General features: G+C 36.0%; 1 protein-coding gene across 4 annotated transcripts in view; it reads left to right on the plus strand.

Annotated features, from left to right (window-relative positions):
• The window catches only part of LOC147480037 (vacuolar protein sorting-associated protein, putative (DUF1162)), a 57,786-nt gene extending 44,820 nt beyond the window's left edge, over window positions 1-12,966 (plus strand). For all 4 annotated transcript variants that reach the window (XM_086577895.1, XM_086577896.1, XM_086577897.1 and 1 more), the window contains 11 exons: window positions 384-434; window positions 516-692; window positions 3,304-3,629; window positions 3,708-4,079; window positions 4,952-5,036; window positions 5,687-5,833; window positions 9,855-9,959; window positions 10,037-10,147; window positions 10,229-10,333; window positions 11,098-11,167; window positions 11,291-12,966. In XM_086577895.1, the coding sequence (XP_086434021.1) occupies window positions 384-434; window positions 516-692; window positions 3,304-3,629; window positions 3,708-4,079; window positions 4,952-5,036; window positions 5,687-5,833; window positions 9,855-9,959; window positions 10,037-10,147; window positions 10,229-10,333; window positions 11,098-11,167; window positions 11,291-11,961 (2,220 nt within the window). In that variant the 3' untranslated portion in view covers window positions 11,962-12,966. The remainder of the gene's footprint in view (window positions 1-383; window positions 435-515; window positions 693-3,303; window positions 3,630-3,707; window positions 4,080-4,951; window positions 5,037-5,686; window positions 5,834-9,854; window positions 9,960-10,036; window positions 10,148-10,228; window positions 10,334-11,097; window positions 11,168-11,290) is intronic.
• Window positions 12,967-17,269: the final 4,303 nt, after the last annotated feature.

Below are 17,269 nucleotides of genomic sequence, written 5' to 3' on the forward strand. Positions count from 1 at the left end.
TCAGTATTTTCTCCTCACTGACTTTCAGATATGTCCACTATTGGTTCTAGATACCCTTTTGGTTCTGATGGCTACATATGCCTTTTTTGGTGCGCATCACCATATGGTTATCGTGACACATACATTATAAATTGGTTTTATTTAAATTTGTAAACATAATCCACTTTCATAACACGGACTACTGTTTGTGTTATCTATGTATTAATGAACAGCAAATACTGTTAGATGAAAGACAAACAGCTTATATATCTTTCCTTTTGATAATGTAGCTTCTAAAAAAGCACCAAGAGGATTTCATATGTTTCTATCTTTACTGTAGAAGTTTATAAAGAGTTATTTTTCTTCTTCCTCTCACTTCCATTTATCATTATGTCTTTTTTCAGAAACCTGGAAGACAATTGTTTCTCTCTATCCATGCTGATGGGGCTGTCAAGGTGTGTTTCTCATGGTTTGGTTAAGTGAATATTACTGGTGTTTAATCGGTAACAGAAAGCAGCGCTCCTTCTGTGTTACAGGTGCTCAGTCTTCTGGATTCAAGTTATCTACCCGATGATATGAAAGACTCTAGTATCTCTGGCATCAAAGAAAAAACGAAATTTGACCAGAAAGAGGAGATATTTGTTGAATTCTCTGAGAGGATTTCAGTCCACATTCCATACATTGGGGTGTCCATGATTGATTCTTGCCCGCAGGTATGTTTACCTTTTCTTTTTCTTTTTAATTACCTTTTATATTTCCTCTTATATATAGATATATACCCATAGATAAATAGCAAACTTATTGAAAGAAGTGACAAATAGTTATGCTGCCTTACAAGAAAAAGAATCAACTTACTTATCCTAACTATTTGGGGCTGGCTAAAGGAAGCAATTTATTCCGTTTCATCAAACTCAAAAATTTTAAATTATATTATTGTTAATGAAGACAAAACTTTGGAGAGAAAAGGGAGGATATGGCCTTCTATCACTCCAATATTAATGAGAACATAACAAGGTTTTATATAAATATAAACTTCATAAAATATTTGGGTACTACTTGCACCACCCCCACCCCTCTCTCCTCTTCCTCCTCTCAAGCTGGAGCATAGAGATCATAAATGTTCAGCTTGGAACAAAGTAATGAAATGGAGCACGCAATAAAGGCTTCATAAGAGTATCATCAAGTTGGTCTCCTCCCATAGTGCACAAAAGGTGTAACAATCCTTTTGGTCATAATTAAGTACATGATGAATGGACAATCAACCTCCATGTGTTGCGTACGTTCATGAAATATCAGATTACTCCCAATAAAGATAACAATTTGCTTATCACAAGCCATCTATAAGAGGAGGAGCAACAGCACCCGTCTTAGAAAGAGTTGAATAAACGCGCATCATAGCTCTATACGCAGCTTCAGTACGGGATTCGGCAAGTACATTTTGTTTCGTGTTACACTATTTAACAAGATTACCACTTGCAATGGTAAAATTCCTTGAACTAGAACAACAAATAGTACTATTGTCAGCCCAGTCAACATCAGAATATCCACGAACAGACAGAGACTGTGATCGCTTTTACAGTAGATCTTGATCTGGAGGATTCTTCAAATACCTTAGAACTTGATAAAAACCTCCCAGTGAGGTGTGAGAGGTGTATGCATGAACCGAATAACTACAGGAACCGTAAACGTACTGTCTGGACGAGTTACAGTAAGATAAATCAGATTTCAACCATTCTCATATGCCAACCAACATCATCAAAAGTCTCTCCTTCTGCAGGAGTATGGGAATATCAACTGGTCTTGAAGGAAGTATGCCAGTCTCTGAGCAAACCTGTCCCATAATTCCATTGTGATTAATAGATACCATCTTTGGATCGAGCAACTTCAAACCCAAAGAAATATTTAAGAAGTCCCAAATCTTATGTATTAAAAATTTGAGCTAAATAAGATTTCAAATCTGCAATGACAGCAAAATCATCACCAGTAATAATAATATCATTGACATAAACAACAAGAACAACAGTACCAGCGGAATGTCGTTGAAACGGTTGAATAAACACCGAGTGATCAAGAGAAGAACGCTGAAAACTATAGCCAACCACAGCAGTTGTTTCCATACTATACCATAATCAGTCACTATAGACGTCTCACTCCTCCAAGTTTCATCATTGGGAGCAGATTTTTTAGGTGGATCATCAGTTAAATACTTGAATTTCTTATTAGCACGAAGAAAAACCCCAACAGCGTGAGACCACGCCAAATAATGTTTACCATCTAACCTACTAGAAGTAATCAACTTAATAGAAGTGATCTGCTATATCATCATGAAAATACGGAAGGGATTGAGTAGTGTTGGGACCCTGACCAGTATCTCCAATATCAACCATAGTATAGAATACAGAGATAACCAATGACAATCAATGAAAATATCCAGTAATGAGAGATAAGTGTAACAAAAATAATACCGAATAAAAGGCGGTCTCCGAAATAACAAAAGAAGCAGCCTTTTCTGAAGTGCTTTAACAAAGAAAAAGCATCACTCCACAAATCTGAGAAGACATAATTAACACCAAGCAAAAAAAATATATTCCAATACGCGACCCAACCTTCAAACACAACACTGATCAATCAAAGAATCCCTAATACAACATCTAGGGTTTAATTAAAAAAACAAAATTTAAGGTTTTTCTTAAACTCCAATCAAAACAGCACTAATGTAGATTCAGGAACTATAGGGGAAGAAGAGGAAGGGATCGGTTATTAACTTGGAGCTCTGATTCCAAGTAAAAATATACTATTTGTTATTGGACAGTCAAGTTTAAAAATTATGTTGCCTGTCCTTTTCCTAGCTCTTTTTATTCTTTCGAAGCTACTCCTTCGGTGTACAAAATGCCTCTCGAGCCCCCCACCCCTTTCCTTCCTTCCCAAAGAAAAAAAGAAAAGAAAAACACCTACAACCTCCAGTTGTCCAAACACCCTATTTTCTAGCCGCACCACTTTCCTGTACACGTTCTCCCCTTTGCTCAATGTTTGCCCCCATAGAGCATACTTAGTTCAGCCCTACCTTTCTTTGAAGTTTAGGTACCAGTGAGACTGGAAACGTGGGCTGTGCATTCGGTTTCTATTTAATGCGGAATCTAATTTAGAATTTCCTTTGAATTTATAATTTGTCATTGAGCATTGTGCCAAATAATTTCCTCCTTGTCGGGAATTGGTTTTAAGGCCTTTCGAAAGTTTGTCTTTTTAGATTTTTCTTGTGTTGAGCATTTTCTTTAACACCCACTTTTTGGCTCTCTAATTGATTCAGGTCTAATTTTCTTGTAGGAATTGCTTTTCGTGTCTGCAAATGACACCATGATTGACCTAATGCAAAATGCACAAGTACAAAAATTTTACTTTCAGATTTCGTCATTGCAAGTTGATAATCAGTTGCACAATACTGCATATCCTGTTATTCTGTCCTTGGATCATGAATCTGGAGGAAACTCATCAGGGCAGATGAAAAATAAGGATGATAATACAAAGTTGAAGAATGGAACTGTCATGCACATTGCTTCTGAGGGATCGTGTCAGCCTATTTTTTTCTTTTCTGCTTCAAAGAGGAGAAATAAGGAAATCTCATTGATTTTCTTTGAATATATAAAATTAAGGTGTTCACTTATGCATGAACTATTTATTTTGTTAAATTTCAAAGTCCTTTATGTTTATATAGTTTGATATGCTTGCAGATTAGCAGCTTTGCGGCTTGAGCTTGAGGAAGAACTAATTGTATGCATGTTCGATTTTGTAAGAAGCACAATTTTGAAACTGAGCAGAGGCTTTCCATGTCTAGATTCAGCATTGGATCCTCTTTCGGACGGGACAGTTTCTATAAAAGATTTTTGTCCGCATGCGACACATTATGAGTCTCTGAGTGCGAACAGAAGGCAAATATTTCCAATTAGTGTTTCTAAATATCTAGAAAATCGCCGAAGCAATCCATCATTACCATCTGTAGTTCCAATTGAAGATTTTTGGCAACAAATATATTTCTTAGCGAGAAGGCAGAACAAGATTTACATTGAAGTATTTGATTTGGCTCCTATCAAGTTGACTTTAAGGTAATTCTTGAAACATTTTTTCTGCTCATTATGTATTTGCTTTACTAAAAATGAGTCAGTTATTGTGAATAACCTATTTATCTTGATACTTTCTTTCAGTTTCACATTTTCAAAGATTAGCTACTATAACAGTAAAGTTATATTATTGATAATGAAGAAGTACATTTGGAGAGAAAAGAGAGTCCGACTTAATTAGTTACGGCCTTCTTTCACACTTCTTATATAGGTAAAATAGTTGGTTTACTATATAGAAACATTTGTGATTCACTTGGAAGTCTAAAATTAACTTTTAGTCATAATCCAGTATTTGTCCATCACTCTCATCGTCTAATTTACATGACAAGGATTTTGAACCTATCTGTGATTCTGTCTTAAATTTTTGTGAACTTTTTGTTTTATTCATACTTCAAAGGTCATTCACCATCTTCTGCTTTGCATGGCATGGATCTGGAAACCATCTGTGACTATGTTACCTATTAGAATATTGTAAGTTACATCAAGTAGAGTGGTGTCCCACTGTAAGATGGTTCGGCATTGGATATGATTATTCTACATTCATATCTTTCCATTTTTTATTGTCACTCCAGAGAATATTTTCTTTTTGTAGGAAAGTGTCGTCATGCACAATAGAGAACAAATACATATCTATGATTCTGTCCTTATTGGTCTATAATGGCATAGTTCTGGATTATAAATACTACCACAGAGGTTTCAGATGAGGCTGTCTAGTGTTAGAGACCATTAGTTGTCTTCACATTGTATGATAAGCAATTCGTAATTGTCTGTGTTTGGTCTTGTAAACAATGATCTAAAGCAACAAATCCTGTATCCATAAGAAAGTTTTGAATGACAAGGAAGTTTTCATTTTATAGCTTCTCAAGTGGTCCCTGGATGCTCAGAAATGAAGGAACCACATCTGCGGAATATCTTCGTCCTATCAGTGGTACAGCTTTTCAGGTGAGAATATCTGACCTCGAGAAATTTTTACTTTAAATTTTAAAGAATGAGAAGCTCTCTCTTTTCCATGACGAGGGACAACTAGTATGGAAATCTCTGCATTGTATTCCCTACACTTAAGTTATGGATGTCTATTCTGACATTCTTAGTCAATCAAAGGAGTGCTCAGCAGTACCAAACAATACCTCAATATTATTGCTGAAATATTGGAAGCATGTTGTTCTGACTCCTGATGTGTTCCTCGGTTTCAATATGTTCATTTCCCATTGCAATCCGAGGTTATCATTAGATTTTTTAAATATCTGGAATAAATGGTCATTATTTGTTGAATTGTGCGCTCCTAATCATTTTATATGATTATTGAACTCATTGGATCTTGCAACTGGGGAGTTCTGCGTAATATTTTTGATGAAAGGGTCATCCCTAATTCGAAGCAGTAGTGTGGGGTCCTTAACTAACCCTGTAATTATAGGTTATTTCAGCTTTATCATGGAGAGATTAAGAAAAATATGTGCCATCACATGGCAGACTGAATATTGTGTCGTTGCCGGCATCTTATATGGCCCTAGTTGATATGTGCCATACTGTTGTTGCTACTAACTTGTCTGATAAGCTTTAGATTCCATTACTCACGATAATTGTGATTGCAGAGAGGTCTTATGGCCCTTGCTGATGTTGAAGGAGCTCCAGTATATCTCAAACAACTAACTATTACTCACCATATGGGTACCTTGGACTCGTTTCATGAGATTCTCATCAGGCACTTTACTCCAGAACTACTGCATGAAATGTACAAGGTGAGCTTCAAATATTTTTATGCCTTGGTAAAAGATAACATTTGTTGAACTCTTATCTTATGTTGTCTTCTATGCTGTTAAAATCAGTTTTCGGAACTAATGTCACACTATATGATTCTTGTACACGCATTACAAAACCTAAATACTAATTTGGGATGATCTCCCCGGGATGAAGATCACCCTCACTCAAGTTCAGCTCACTTGGATGTTGTCAAAAGTCATTTCAAAAGTGGGAAATTTAGGACCGTCCGATAAAGCCTAAACATCCTAAACTTGAACCCAACTTTTACATACGTTAGACTTATTTATTTGGACTTTGAGTCATGGTCAAGTTGGGCCAAAAGGGTGCACAGTGATTAGGCATCCCCCTATTTTAGTTGGTTTATTTGTTTTATTTAGTCATTTCCACCTGGCGAATTTTAATTGGTTTGCGTTGTTGTCAAGGTAAAACCCTAGTAAAAGGGCTTATAATTAGTTTTAGGGAGAGTTGATATTATTGAGTTATTTGAAAGATTAGAATTAAAGGTGTGAATTGTTAGGTGGGTTTATGAAGAACTAGAGTTCTTGATTATTTTTAATAAAGTGTGGATTTTTATACTTGTTGTTCTGCCACATTTTTTTTTTTTAATTTATTGGCAAGCGTGTTTTAAATGAGATCAGTAACTCTTTGATGCTAGCGGGATTCGAGCCCCCGACCTCTCGTATTTTGAATGGGATTTTCCCTTTTGGACTTCCTTTTGCCTTTTGCTCTTATTGTGTCTCCAATAGTTTGAGGGTCCGATTATTGCCAATGACCAAATTGCTTTTGGCCAAAATAATTTGTGACAAAAATGCCCTCTAAGCTAAAAAATTATAGGGTTAACTAGTATTAGCCCCCCGGGGGGAAATCCTAATTGGGTCATCTAGGGGGTGGGGGTGGGGTGGGGTGGGGTGTAATAGTAGTTAACCACCTCATACACCCATTGTTTGCAAATAAAAGAAGATAGTATGCAAATGTTTGTCTTGAATTTTGGTTAACCCATTTCAATCCAAAAAAATAAAATTTCTTTTATATTAATCTCATTAATATCTAACATCCTTCCATTTAAATGAATAAATTTATTAAGATTTTGATGCACCCCACCCCAATGTGACTTTTAATTAATCTTGACAATATTGATTTTGACTTGATCAATATTTATTTTAATGGTGCGCGAAAAATATTTCCGAGAAAAAAATTAGATAACTTTAAAACTTGCATGTAGAAATTCTAGCAAAATTGGTTTTGACGCTAACATATGTAGCTATCACGAAATTAAATAAATATTACAATTGACTTCATCGGAGAATAAGAAGTTATTCTATTCAACAAGAAGATATGTGTTTAGGAAGTTCTCTTGATTACACATTGTTTATGGTCTGAATAGATTTTCAAAAAAATGTGGAAAAGGCGATTAAAGTTATAAAAAGTGAAACTATAAAATTTCAATCGGAGTCTGTTTTTAATATAGAGTGGATATTTAAGAGTGATTAAAAATTTCAAGAAGTGGAAGTGGAAGAAAATTTGGAGAAGACAAAGTGTTCGATTTATGAATTATGATTAGGGAGTGAGGGCATTTTTGCCAAACATGTTTATGGCCTTGGCAAAAGCAATTTGGTCATTGGCAATGGCCGGACCCTAGTTTGAATGAAACCATGTTTACTCTTGGTCCTTGGCCTTTACTCAGTTCTTTTTTTCTTACCCCTTATATCATGTGTCTGATTTTGAATTAAAAAAGTAGTCTGAAACATTGACCACTGGTTGAAATGCTCGAAATGTCATTAACAAAGTATTGCTCTGAAAGTACTATAAATGCCTAAATTATTAAAAAGTATTTGAGTTTGGCTAAGATATTTGGTTTTGAGCTTGTCAGAAATCTCCTGAATTTTGGAAATCTTGTATTGATAATTAGAACTGGTTTGCGACTTGCTACAATTGTGCGCTCAACTATTGTCTTATTTTGCTCCATGACGAACATCAGTAGATGCGTAATTCGAGACTTCAAGCTGGCCGGGTCGTAAAGAGCAAAGACTATATTGGTCAAAGTGATATGTTAGTTTGGCCCTAAAGACAAAATGGGGTCGATCTTTGTATGTGAGATCATTGACTTAATTACATTTAAACATACAACATATTTTTTCCTACAAAATGACAAATGTTACGAAAAATTTGTGTATTAAAGGATTATTATGGAGTAATTCAACTATAGTAGCAAGATGCCCAAATTAATAGAACTTATTGCATGGGATCCATAATTTCGTGGACCTACGCGTATACAACTGTCCAAAAATATTAGATTGGTCCACATTCCCAGCAATTTCTACGATCGACATTGAAATTATAGGTGTGGGAGGCATAATCAATCATTTGTGTATGGTTAGGATTTAACGCTACCTTAAATATCTTAAATATTGTAATCACTCAATAGTAAATGTCAATTATCTTTGATAATAACATTAACCCGCGACATACTGACATAGCAACTTGATCGAACCCAAAAACAAATAAGTCGTAATTCAAAGGACAAAAGAAAGCTATTGCCCTATCTTGTATTAGAATGAAAGCAAAACACTTGATTGATTGGATGAAGGCTTCTACGAGCGAGCTTGTATTAGAATGAATACAAAATACTTGATTTATTGAATGAATCTACATGTGAGTTTGCATTAGAATGAATGCAAAACACTTGATTGATTGAATGAATGCATCTACAAGTGAGTTTGCATTAGAATGAATTCAAAACACTTGATTGATTGAATGAACGAATCTACAAGTGAGCTTGCATTAGAATGAATGCAAAACACTTGATTGAATGCATCTACATGTGAGTTTGCATTAGAATGAATACAAAAAACTTAATTGATTAACATCTACATGTAGGGGAGGGATAGAGCCACATTCACTGTAGCCATATTATAGCCGCACATTGTAAACGAATCCAAGCAAAATCGTGAACTTAAAAGTTGAATTAAAGGCTGAATTTTTGTAGATATGAACTCCTCACTATGGAGAACATGCTCACAAAAATTCAGCTCATTCAAAGAAATCTAACCTTCGAACATGCTCACAAAAAATTTGGACCTTTAGATGAAAAGTTCAAAAATAAACACTAATTTTTACATGGTTAGACGTATCCAAATATTATAATTTTTTTGTGAGAATGATCTTTATGGTGGGGAGATCATCTCCACAAATAACCATACCTTAATTCATTTGCATATCAAAAATGTGGCTCTATCCCTCCCCATATATATATATATATCCAAATTTACTGAATTTTTGTGGAGATAATCTCCTCATCATAGTGAATCACTGAAAAAGAACAAGCAAACCTCCCTAAGCAATCAAACATATATGACCATGTTCCCCATTTTTGTGCTCTTGTCAAAACTTCAAATACTAAGACACGGAAAACAAAGCTCAAAAGACACTCCACTAACCCCCCTAAATCATTATGAACTTCTTCAATATCTTTATCTAGCTCATTTTGATTTATCCCCTTAAGCATACCTCATGGTATTCCACCCTTGGTCCCTTCTCGCATAATCACTGCCTGCCCTGGTACATATGAATTTTGAGATCTAGTTGAACTTGCATATTTATGAGGTCTAGGATCGACCCGTTTCCAATACCCTGGTCTTCTTTTCAGAATGAGAACACATATGGTAGATGTGCTAACACTCCCCGCTCCCCCCCTGGCTGTCCTCTTCCTCTTTCTTTCTCTCTATTCTTCTCCCAAAGCAATAGTATGTCTAATTAGTATTTTAAAGTTAGAAGTACATCATCAAGAACCCAATATATTTTCATTTATCCTGTGGTGTTCATCTGCTGAGAGTACCGAATTAGGGAAAATTTTGAATAACGAAAAAGGTTATGTTTTGCTATTTGCAAGATGCTTTCTAGCAGGAGTGTTTTGCAGTCGCCATCATTGGTGCTCCAGTGTTCCTTCTTAACTTCTTAACTTTCTTAATTTTTCTTATGATGTTTTTGCAACTTATGCAGATATTTGGTTCTGCTAGTGTAATAGGAAATCCAATGGGATTTGCAAAAAATCTTGGCCTCGGGATTAAGGATTTCTTATCTGTTCCTGCCACTGGAATTTTGAAGGTGTGCAGTATTTCAGACTGATGAATCATATCCACAGAACCATTACTCATGTTGAAAATTTACCTTTGCCTCTGCAGAGTCCTTCTGGATTATTTACTGGCATGGCACAAGGTATAACTAGCCTATTTTATAGTACAGTCTACGCCAGTAGCACTGCTGCAACCCAGTTCAGTAAGTCTGTTCACAAGGTATAGCCTCATACCTAATGTCATTGAAAAGCTTAATAATCCTCTTTGTCTTGTTGAAAGTTAGAAGATTTCTACTTGCAGAGTATTGTCGCATTTACATTTGATGATCAAGCTATTTCCACATTGGAAAAACAGTGGACCGGTCTAGCTTCACACAGCAAAGGTGTTTTAAATGAGTTTTTAGAGGTATATCTCAAGCTCTTATCATAAACATACTTTTCTTATGGTTATTATTTGAAATATTTGGTGTTGATGTTTCCACAAAATAGAAATGTTTTTAGAGTACTTGCTGGAAATTAGTATGTTGAATAAGTCGTTCCAGGATAAGATTTAATGAATACATCAAAGCGGTTTGACTTGTTGCCAACCTTGCCATTGTACAAATTCTCAAACCTGATCTATGCATGAATTGTATACGAAAGAATAACTTCAAGATTAAAAACAACTCTGAAAAGTAGGAATTCCCAAACCTGTTCTATGTGTGCTCCCATTTTATGTTTTTATGTTTTTATCCTTCTGGTCGTTAACTCTCATTCCTTGCTTTTCTTAAGTGCTTAAAATATCCATCTAGCTTTTAGCCATTCACCAGCATATATGCTTCTTTGGAGTAAATTCTCTGGCCATGACTCAAAATGGTGCAGTGTATCGCAACATATCACGATACCAGCTAAGATTTGCAACATCATGACATGTCTTGTGGATGTTAAGATATTTCAATATGCAGAATCCATGCCTATATTTGTGTCAATACCTGAATATTCCTGGCTGTATTTTTTCTTTTGAGATCCCCTGCCCTCCCCTTAAAGTGCGAGAAGAGAACTCGTTAAGTTGTTTATTTGGCAACCTCTAAATTGTTTATAAGCGCAGTGAATGCAATATTGTTTTGAAAAATCGGCAGAATAATTTATGTTTGATGTATCATCTTTTCCATATTTTTTAATCCAATCCAGGGCCTTACTGGACTTCTCCAATCACCTATTCGGGGAGCAGAAAAGCATGGTCTTCCAGGATTTCTCTCAGGTTGTACTAGATGCATTGACCTACATTTTACCCGTTTTATCCCAGCACCACCATCATCGCCATGTAACGTTTATTCCATGTGCATAATCACTTCTGAAGGTATATAGTTTTTTCATTGTGTAGGAGTTGCCCTAGGAACTGCAGGAGTTGTGGCAAGACCAGTGGCTAGCATTCTTGAGGTGACTGGAAAAACTGCACAAAGCATCCGCAACAGAAGCCGCCTCCACAGGTCCCACCGCTTTCGGGCACGTTTTCCAAGGCCTCTTACTAGGGAACTGCCCTTGCAACCCTACTCCTGGGAAGAAGCAATAGGGATATCAATGCTACAGGAGGCTGATGATGTGAAGTTCAAGGATGAGATATTTGTTACCTGCAGAACACTCAAGCAGAAGGGGGAGTTTCTTATAATAACTGAGAGGTTTGTCTTGGTGGTTTTATGTCCAAGTTTGGTCGGATTTGGTACACCAGAATTTCGTGGTGTTGCGGATCCACAGTGGATTTTAGAAGTTGAGATGAGCTTAGATAATGTCATTTCTGTTGGTAGACAAGTAGAACAAGTGAACATCGTAGGAATCAATTCAGAGACCACATTGAAGGAACACCAGCATAAGATTGGGATCAGAAAGACAAAGTGGTGGAGCCAATCCACACTGTTTCCACTTTTCCAGACCAGCATAGAATTGGCAAGCGAGGAGGAAGCAGATAATGTATTACGGGTCATAATGTCTACGATTGAAAAGAGAAAGCAACGAGGTTTAAGGGTGCTTGTTTTGCATCGGAGTGACCTCAGGTGAAGGAATGGGAACTTCTTTCGATTCTCGCTTGGAGCCTTACCGTGCCACTTCACTTTTCTGAACAAGAAGCATTTAATTGACAAGAAACAAAGAAGCAGGAAATGTGTTACTTCTGTAGCCTACAAATGAATGATGGAATGATGTAGGGGGGTGCTTTTTTGCTGAACCTGATCAAGCACTACAATGACTTCTTTTAATTGTCTTTTCGGGGAATTGTGAGGTTGTGTATGCTTTGAACTGTGAGCAAATGCAGAACCACGGAAGACATGAGATTTGGGTTCCAATTTTGCCATCCTTTTAGTCTTCTTTGACATGAATTTTCACGTATCTTGTGATTGTTATCAGCAACATTTACTGGGACATTTGGGTCAAGGTAATATGGAGTGATAATAGGCAGATCAATTGAGCGGATGGGTGGTTTGCATCATATGAGTTCAGTTGTGGGAAATTGCAGGTGGAGCTTTGGATGTTTCCGGCCCCCAGCATTGGAGGTATTCTTTGAAACCATAATGATTCTGTTGTCGCAGCATTTTCTGCTCAAGTCAAACAAGTCTTGATTGTGATTCGTTAGTCAAAAGTGAGGCTACCATGAAGAAGGAAGAAAAACGAAAGCTACTTTTGGCATACCGTGGACGGTGGACCTGCTTTAAGAAATCTGGAAGCTGGCTAAATCAATGGAAAGCTTTTGATACGTTAGAGGAGTTCACCACTTGGTCGCTGAAATACTGTATAGTTGTATTATCTTTGGTGTTGACGTAGGATTCTTTTGACAACACAGGAGAAAATGAAGATACATGTGCTTAAAATGCAGTGTGATTTCTCATCATTAGAAGGGCAAAAGAGTGTTTGGGATTTTTTTTCAGTCCCATTTATAGGAGAGCAAGTCATTGTCCATGTACTTTTGGAAAGCAGTAGTTGTATATTATTATTAAAACTTACCGTACAGATAACCTTTCCTTGCAGATTCTAAAGTGGAAGTTAATAATCCATTTTCAATTTTAACCACCTAGAGCATTTCCATAAGAAACGATGCAATCTAATTGTGGTTTTTATTTAACATTTTGGTTCGAAGAATGTCAATGATTTATTTGATGGTTTCTGGAGTTGCCCCCAGTTTGTGTTATGTTAGCTGACCATGTTGGCTTGAAATGTTGAATGCAATCTCATATACAGAGAAGATATGCATAAAATTTGTCAGGACAGAACAGCGTGGTCACGTTGCACTCCAGAGTTCCACGTATTGCAACTAGACTGCTCCATTCATTCATTTTCCCATTCCATTCGTTTTTCATGTGAGAAAGGGTGCGCTCCATTATCACCATTCACTGGTCTTTCCCTCCAGACTCCTGGTTTAAATTGAATACAGATGGCTCTTCGTTAGGCAACCGGGTGCTGGTTGCTTTCTTCGAGATAGCCTAGGTGGTTTTATCTTTGGTATTGCTGCTCCTATTCCGTATGCTACTTCCATCTTTGCTGAGTTCTGTGCTTTAAGGTTGGGTGTTCTTGCTCTTATTGAGTTACAAATGGAGAATATTGTTATTGAAGTCGATTCAAAATATTTACATGAATTGCTCACCAAAAGATGTGATCAGGACGTCCCCCATTCAATTAAGAAGAATTGAATGGAATTATCGTGAAGCAAACAAGACTGCTGATTGTTTGGCGAATTATGCTTCCAATTTGGTGACTCATTTGAATTGGAGTGCTGCACAGGATCATCTCATCACTCACCCTACTGAATTTGCCAATGTTTTACCTCCTGGGTCTCTGTATTGGTGGAAGATACCTCTACCTTTCCTGGGTCATGTATTAAATTTGGATGTACAAGGTAATGGTACTGACCGATTAGTACCATCTTATTAGTAATATATATATGGCTAAATCTACCGTGCGCGAGATGTACTGAAACTAATGGTGCGCGCGTTTTCTAGCCACACATTTGCGAGGGTAGAACCGGAACAAACCGGGTGAACAAGTCAATGCAACAAAAAAATCACATAAACTACTATTCCGGGTCAACAAGTTAATCCAACCAAAAAGTAACAAAAAGTACATAACATTCGAGTATGATATATATAGAGTCATATCTATCAGTGATTCGAGTGCTAATATGACATATATAGTATCATATATGAGATAACATTATCAGTCATATAAAAAGTGAGATAACATTCAAGTAAGACATATATAGTGTCATATCTATCTGTGATTGTTGGTATTGAACGTATAAAACTCTAATTGACATATATTATAAAAAGTAACATAACATTTGAGTATGACATATATAGTGTCATATCTATCAGTGAGTATCTAAAATTATATGACATAACTCCTAGGAGGTCGGAAGATCTAAAATTATTATTGTGAATATATTCTTTGGTTCCTCCTCGTATGATGAGGACTTGCACGATTAGTACTAATTACGATAATGAGATTAAGAAACCAATTCTTGATTTGTGCGTGGGGAGAAAGGGACTATAAACATCTCATTATTCATAGCTACCGAACTATGAACAATTCTACTTTCGGTATGTTTTCAGATATATCAGATGCATTTCACTGAACAATCAATGTTCATAGTCATGAGCTATGAATATTCTTTGTTCATACCACAATTCGACTATGAACAATGGTTGTTCATAGTTCGGTAGCTATGAACACTCAATGCTATGAACAATGAGTGTTGAGCTAAGAACAATGAGTGTTCATACCACAATTGACTATGACAATGATTGTTCATAGTCATGAGCTATGAGCATTCTTTGTTTATACCACAATTGGACTATGAACATAATGAGAAGGTTGAGCGCTTTGAGGAGGAATATGTCATATGTTAATAACACATAACATTCTAGTATGACAACAAATATAGTGCTATATCTATCGTGATTCTTATGATATACTACCCGAGCTAATATATTATAAAAACTCACATAACATTCGAGTATGACATATATAGTGTCATATCTATCGTGATTCTAGCTATTAATACTACCAAAAGTATAAAACTCTTATTAGCATATATTATAAATAGTGACATAAAAATTGAGTATGACATATATAGTGTCATATCTATCAGTGAGTATCTAAAATTATCTGACATAACTCCTAGGAGGTCGGAAGATCTAAAATTATTATTGTGAATATACTACTTTGGTTCCTCCTCATTATGATGAGGACTTGCCCGATTAGTACTAATTACAGTAATGAGATTAAGAAACCAATTCTTGATTGTAATGCGTGGGGAGAAAGGGACTATGAACATCTCATTATTCATAGCTACCGAACTATGAACAATTCTACTTTCCGGTATGTTTCTGTATACATATATAGTGTCATATCTATCATATAAAACTCTTAGTAGCATATATTATAATATCATATATTAGTAACATAATATTCGAAAGTATGATATATAGTGTCATATCTATCGTGATTAGACCCAACATATAAAACTCTTATTGACATATCAAATAAAAAGTGAAATAACATCGAAAGTATGACATTTATGAGTATAGTCATATCGATTGATTGTAGCTTTTATGACATACTACCAAACGTAAAACTCTTATATTGAATTAAACAATTGGACCACCCATAAAAGTATGATATACTTTATGTTTATAGAACATGAGTATGATATACCATAAAGTATGCTATACTACATCCTATATGACATTTTTTATAACATATATCCATGCTTTTACAATGCAATACCGGGTAGTAGGTCACGTACCCTATGTTACTCTTAACATTTGTAAAACTCGTCACACCCCCCGATTGTCTCTCTACACACGGCAAGTTTATTCCAAAAAAAACTGGTGCTCTCTCCACACCCCATTGTTAATATGACAATTATAACCTTAAATAACTCTCTCCACACCCCATTTTTATTAATATGACCATTATAACCTTAAAAAACTCTCTCCACACCCCATTGTAATTCAAACGAGCTCTTCACCGTACTTACTACTCCACGAACACTCCTACCACTCATGCTCTCTGAAATTTCTCCCCCTCCCTCTGTTGTTCTCTTAGGTTAGTCTTGAGTCACCCACAAAATTGTTGTTATTCCCACCAAATTTTCACTTTAAGAATGGACTCATGTGCTGGAAGCAACGTTCAAGATAAATTCTCCCGCCAAAATCAAAATGATAACTTTGATTAGTGTTAAAAGTGACATGGAGTCAGCTTTAACACTACTTGCAATCAAATTATTATTCGATGATGAACTTTACAACAATGTTGAAATTAGCTATCCCGATATGACCCGAATCATTTACAACAATTGAGGTAATAATGTAATTTGAAAGCTTGTATTTTTATTTATTTTATCAATAACTTAGCAAAAACAATTTTCATCAATAGTATCTAAGATCAAGGGTTTACGCAGGTCTTGAAGATCGTCACTCGTTGATCCGATGATGTTCGGCCGGTTGGTATGATTTGTTGGAGTTGTGGTTGTGATATCAAGGTCTGATAATTCGGGACTTGGGCGAAGACCTAGAGTTTTCTTGAGTTGCGAAAGGAGTGGAAAATTTAGACCATCCATAAAGCCGAAAATATTGAACAAAAAAACCAAAGAATATAGGCAATCCAGTTCGAAGAAATGTGGCTGTCCATTTGTGTTGAAAGGGGAATTACGAAACGAAGGTGGATGGATACTGAGTGTTATATGTGGAACTCATAATCATACTATTGGGGAGCATCTTATTGGTCGTGCATTCGTCGGAAGGTTAAAAGCTGAAGAAAAATTGATTGTTCAGGATTTGTCTTTGAGTGGTGTTAAACCGCGTGAAATTTTACCCCTCTTGAAACAGAGGGATGACAATAATTTGTCAAACAAAAGCACTTTATACAATTATCGCCACAAGAATCGGTTGGTTCGGTTGAGTGGAAGAAACCAAATGCAAGAATTTCTAAGAAATTTAGAAGAATTTGGGTACACGAGTTTCATAGGGATAATCCAAGAATGGTGAATGTAGAGATTTGTTGTTTGCACATCCCCAATCAATTCATTTGGCAAAGTGTTTTCCGAGGTCATTGTCATGGATTGGCACGTACAAGACGAATGTCTTCAAGATGCCATTGTTTGAAGTTGTTGGGTTCACATCCACGATGAAGACATTCTGTATTGCTTTTGGGTATTTGGAGAGTGAGAAAGAAGGTTCTTACCTATGGGTTTTGAAGAGGTTGCGTGATATTTTGGACTACAAAGCTACTTCTGTAAAGATAATTACGACTGATTGTGAGTTGGCACTTATGAATGCGATAGCTATAGTGTTTCTGAAAGGCGACACTTCTTCTT

This window comes from Coptis chinensis, chromosome 8, assembly GCF_015680905.1.
Source record: "Coptis chinensis isolate HL-2020 chromosome 8, ASM1568090v1, whole genome shotgun sequence".
Taxonomy (NCBI): Eukaryota; Viridiplantae; Streptophyta; class Magnoliopsida; order Ranunculales; family Ranunculaceae; genus Coptis; species Coptis chinensis.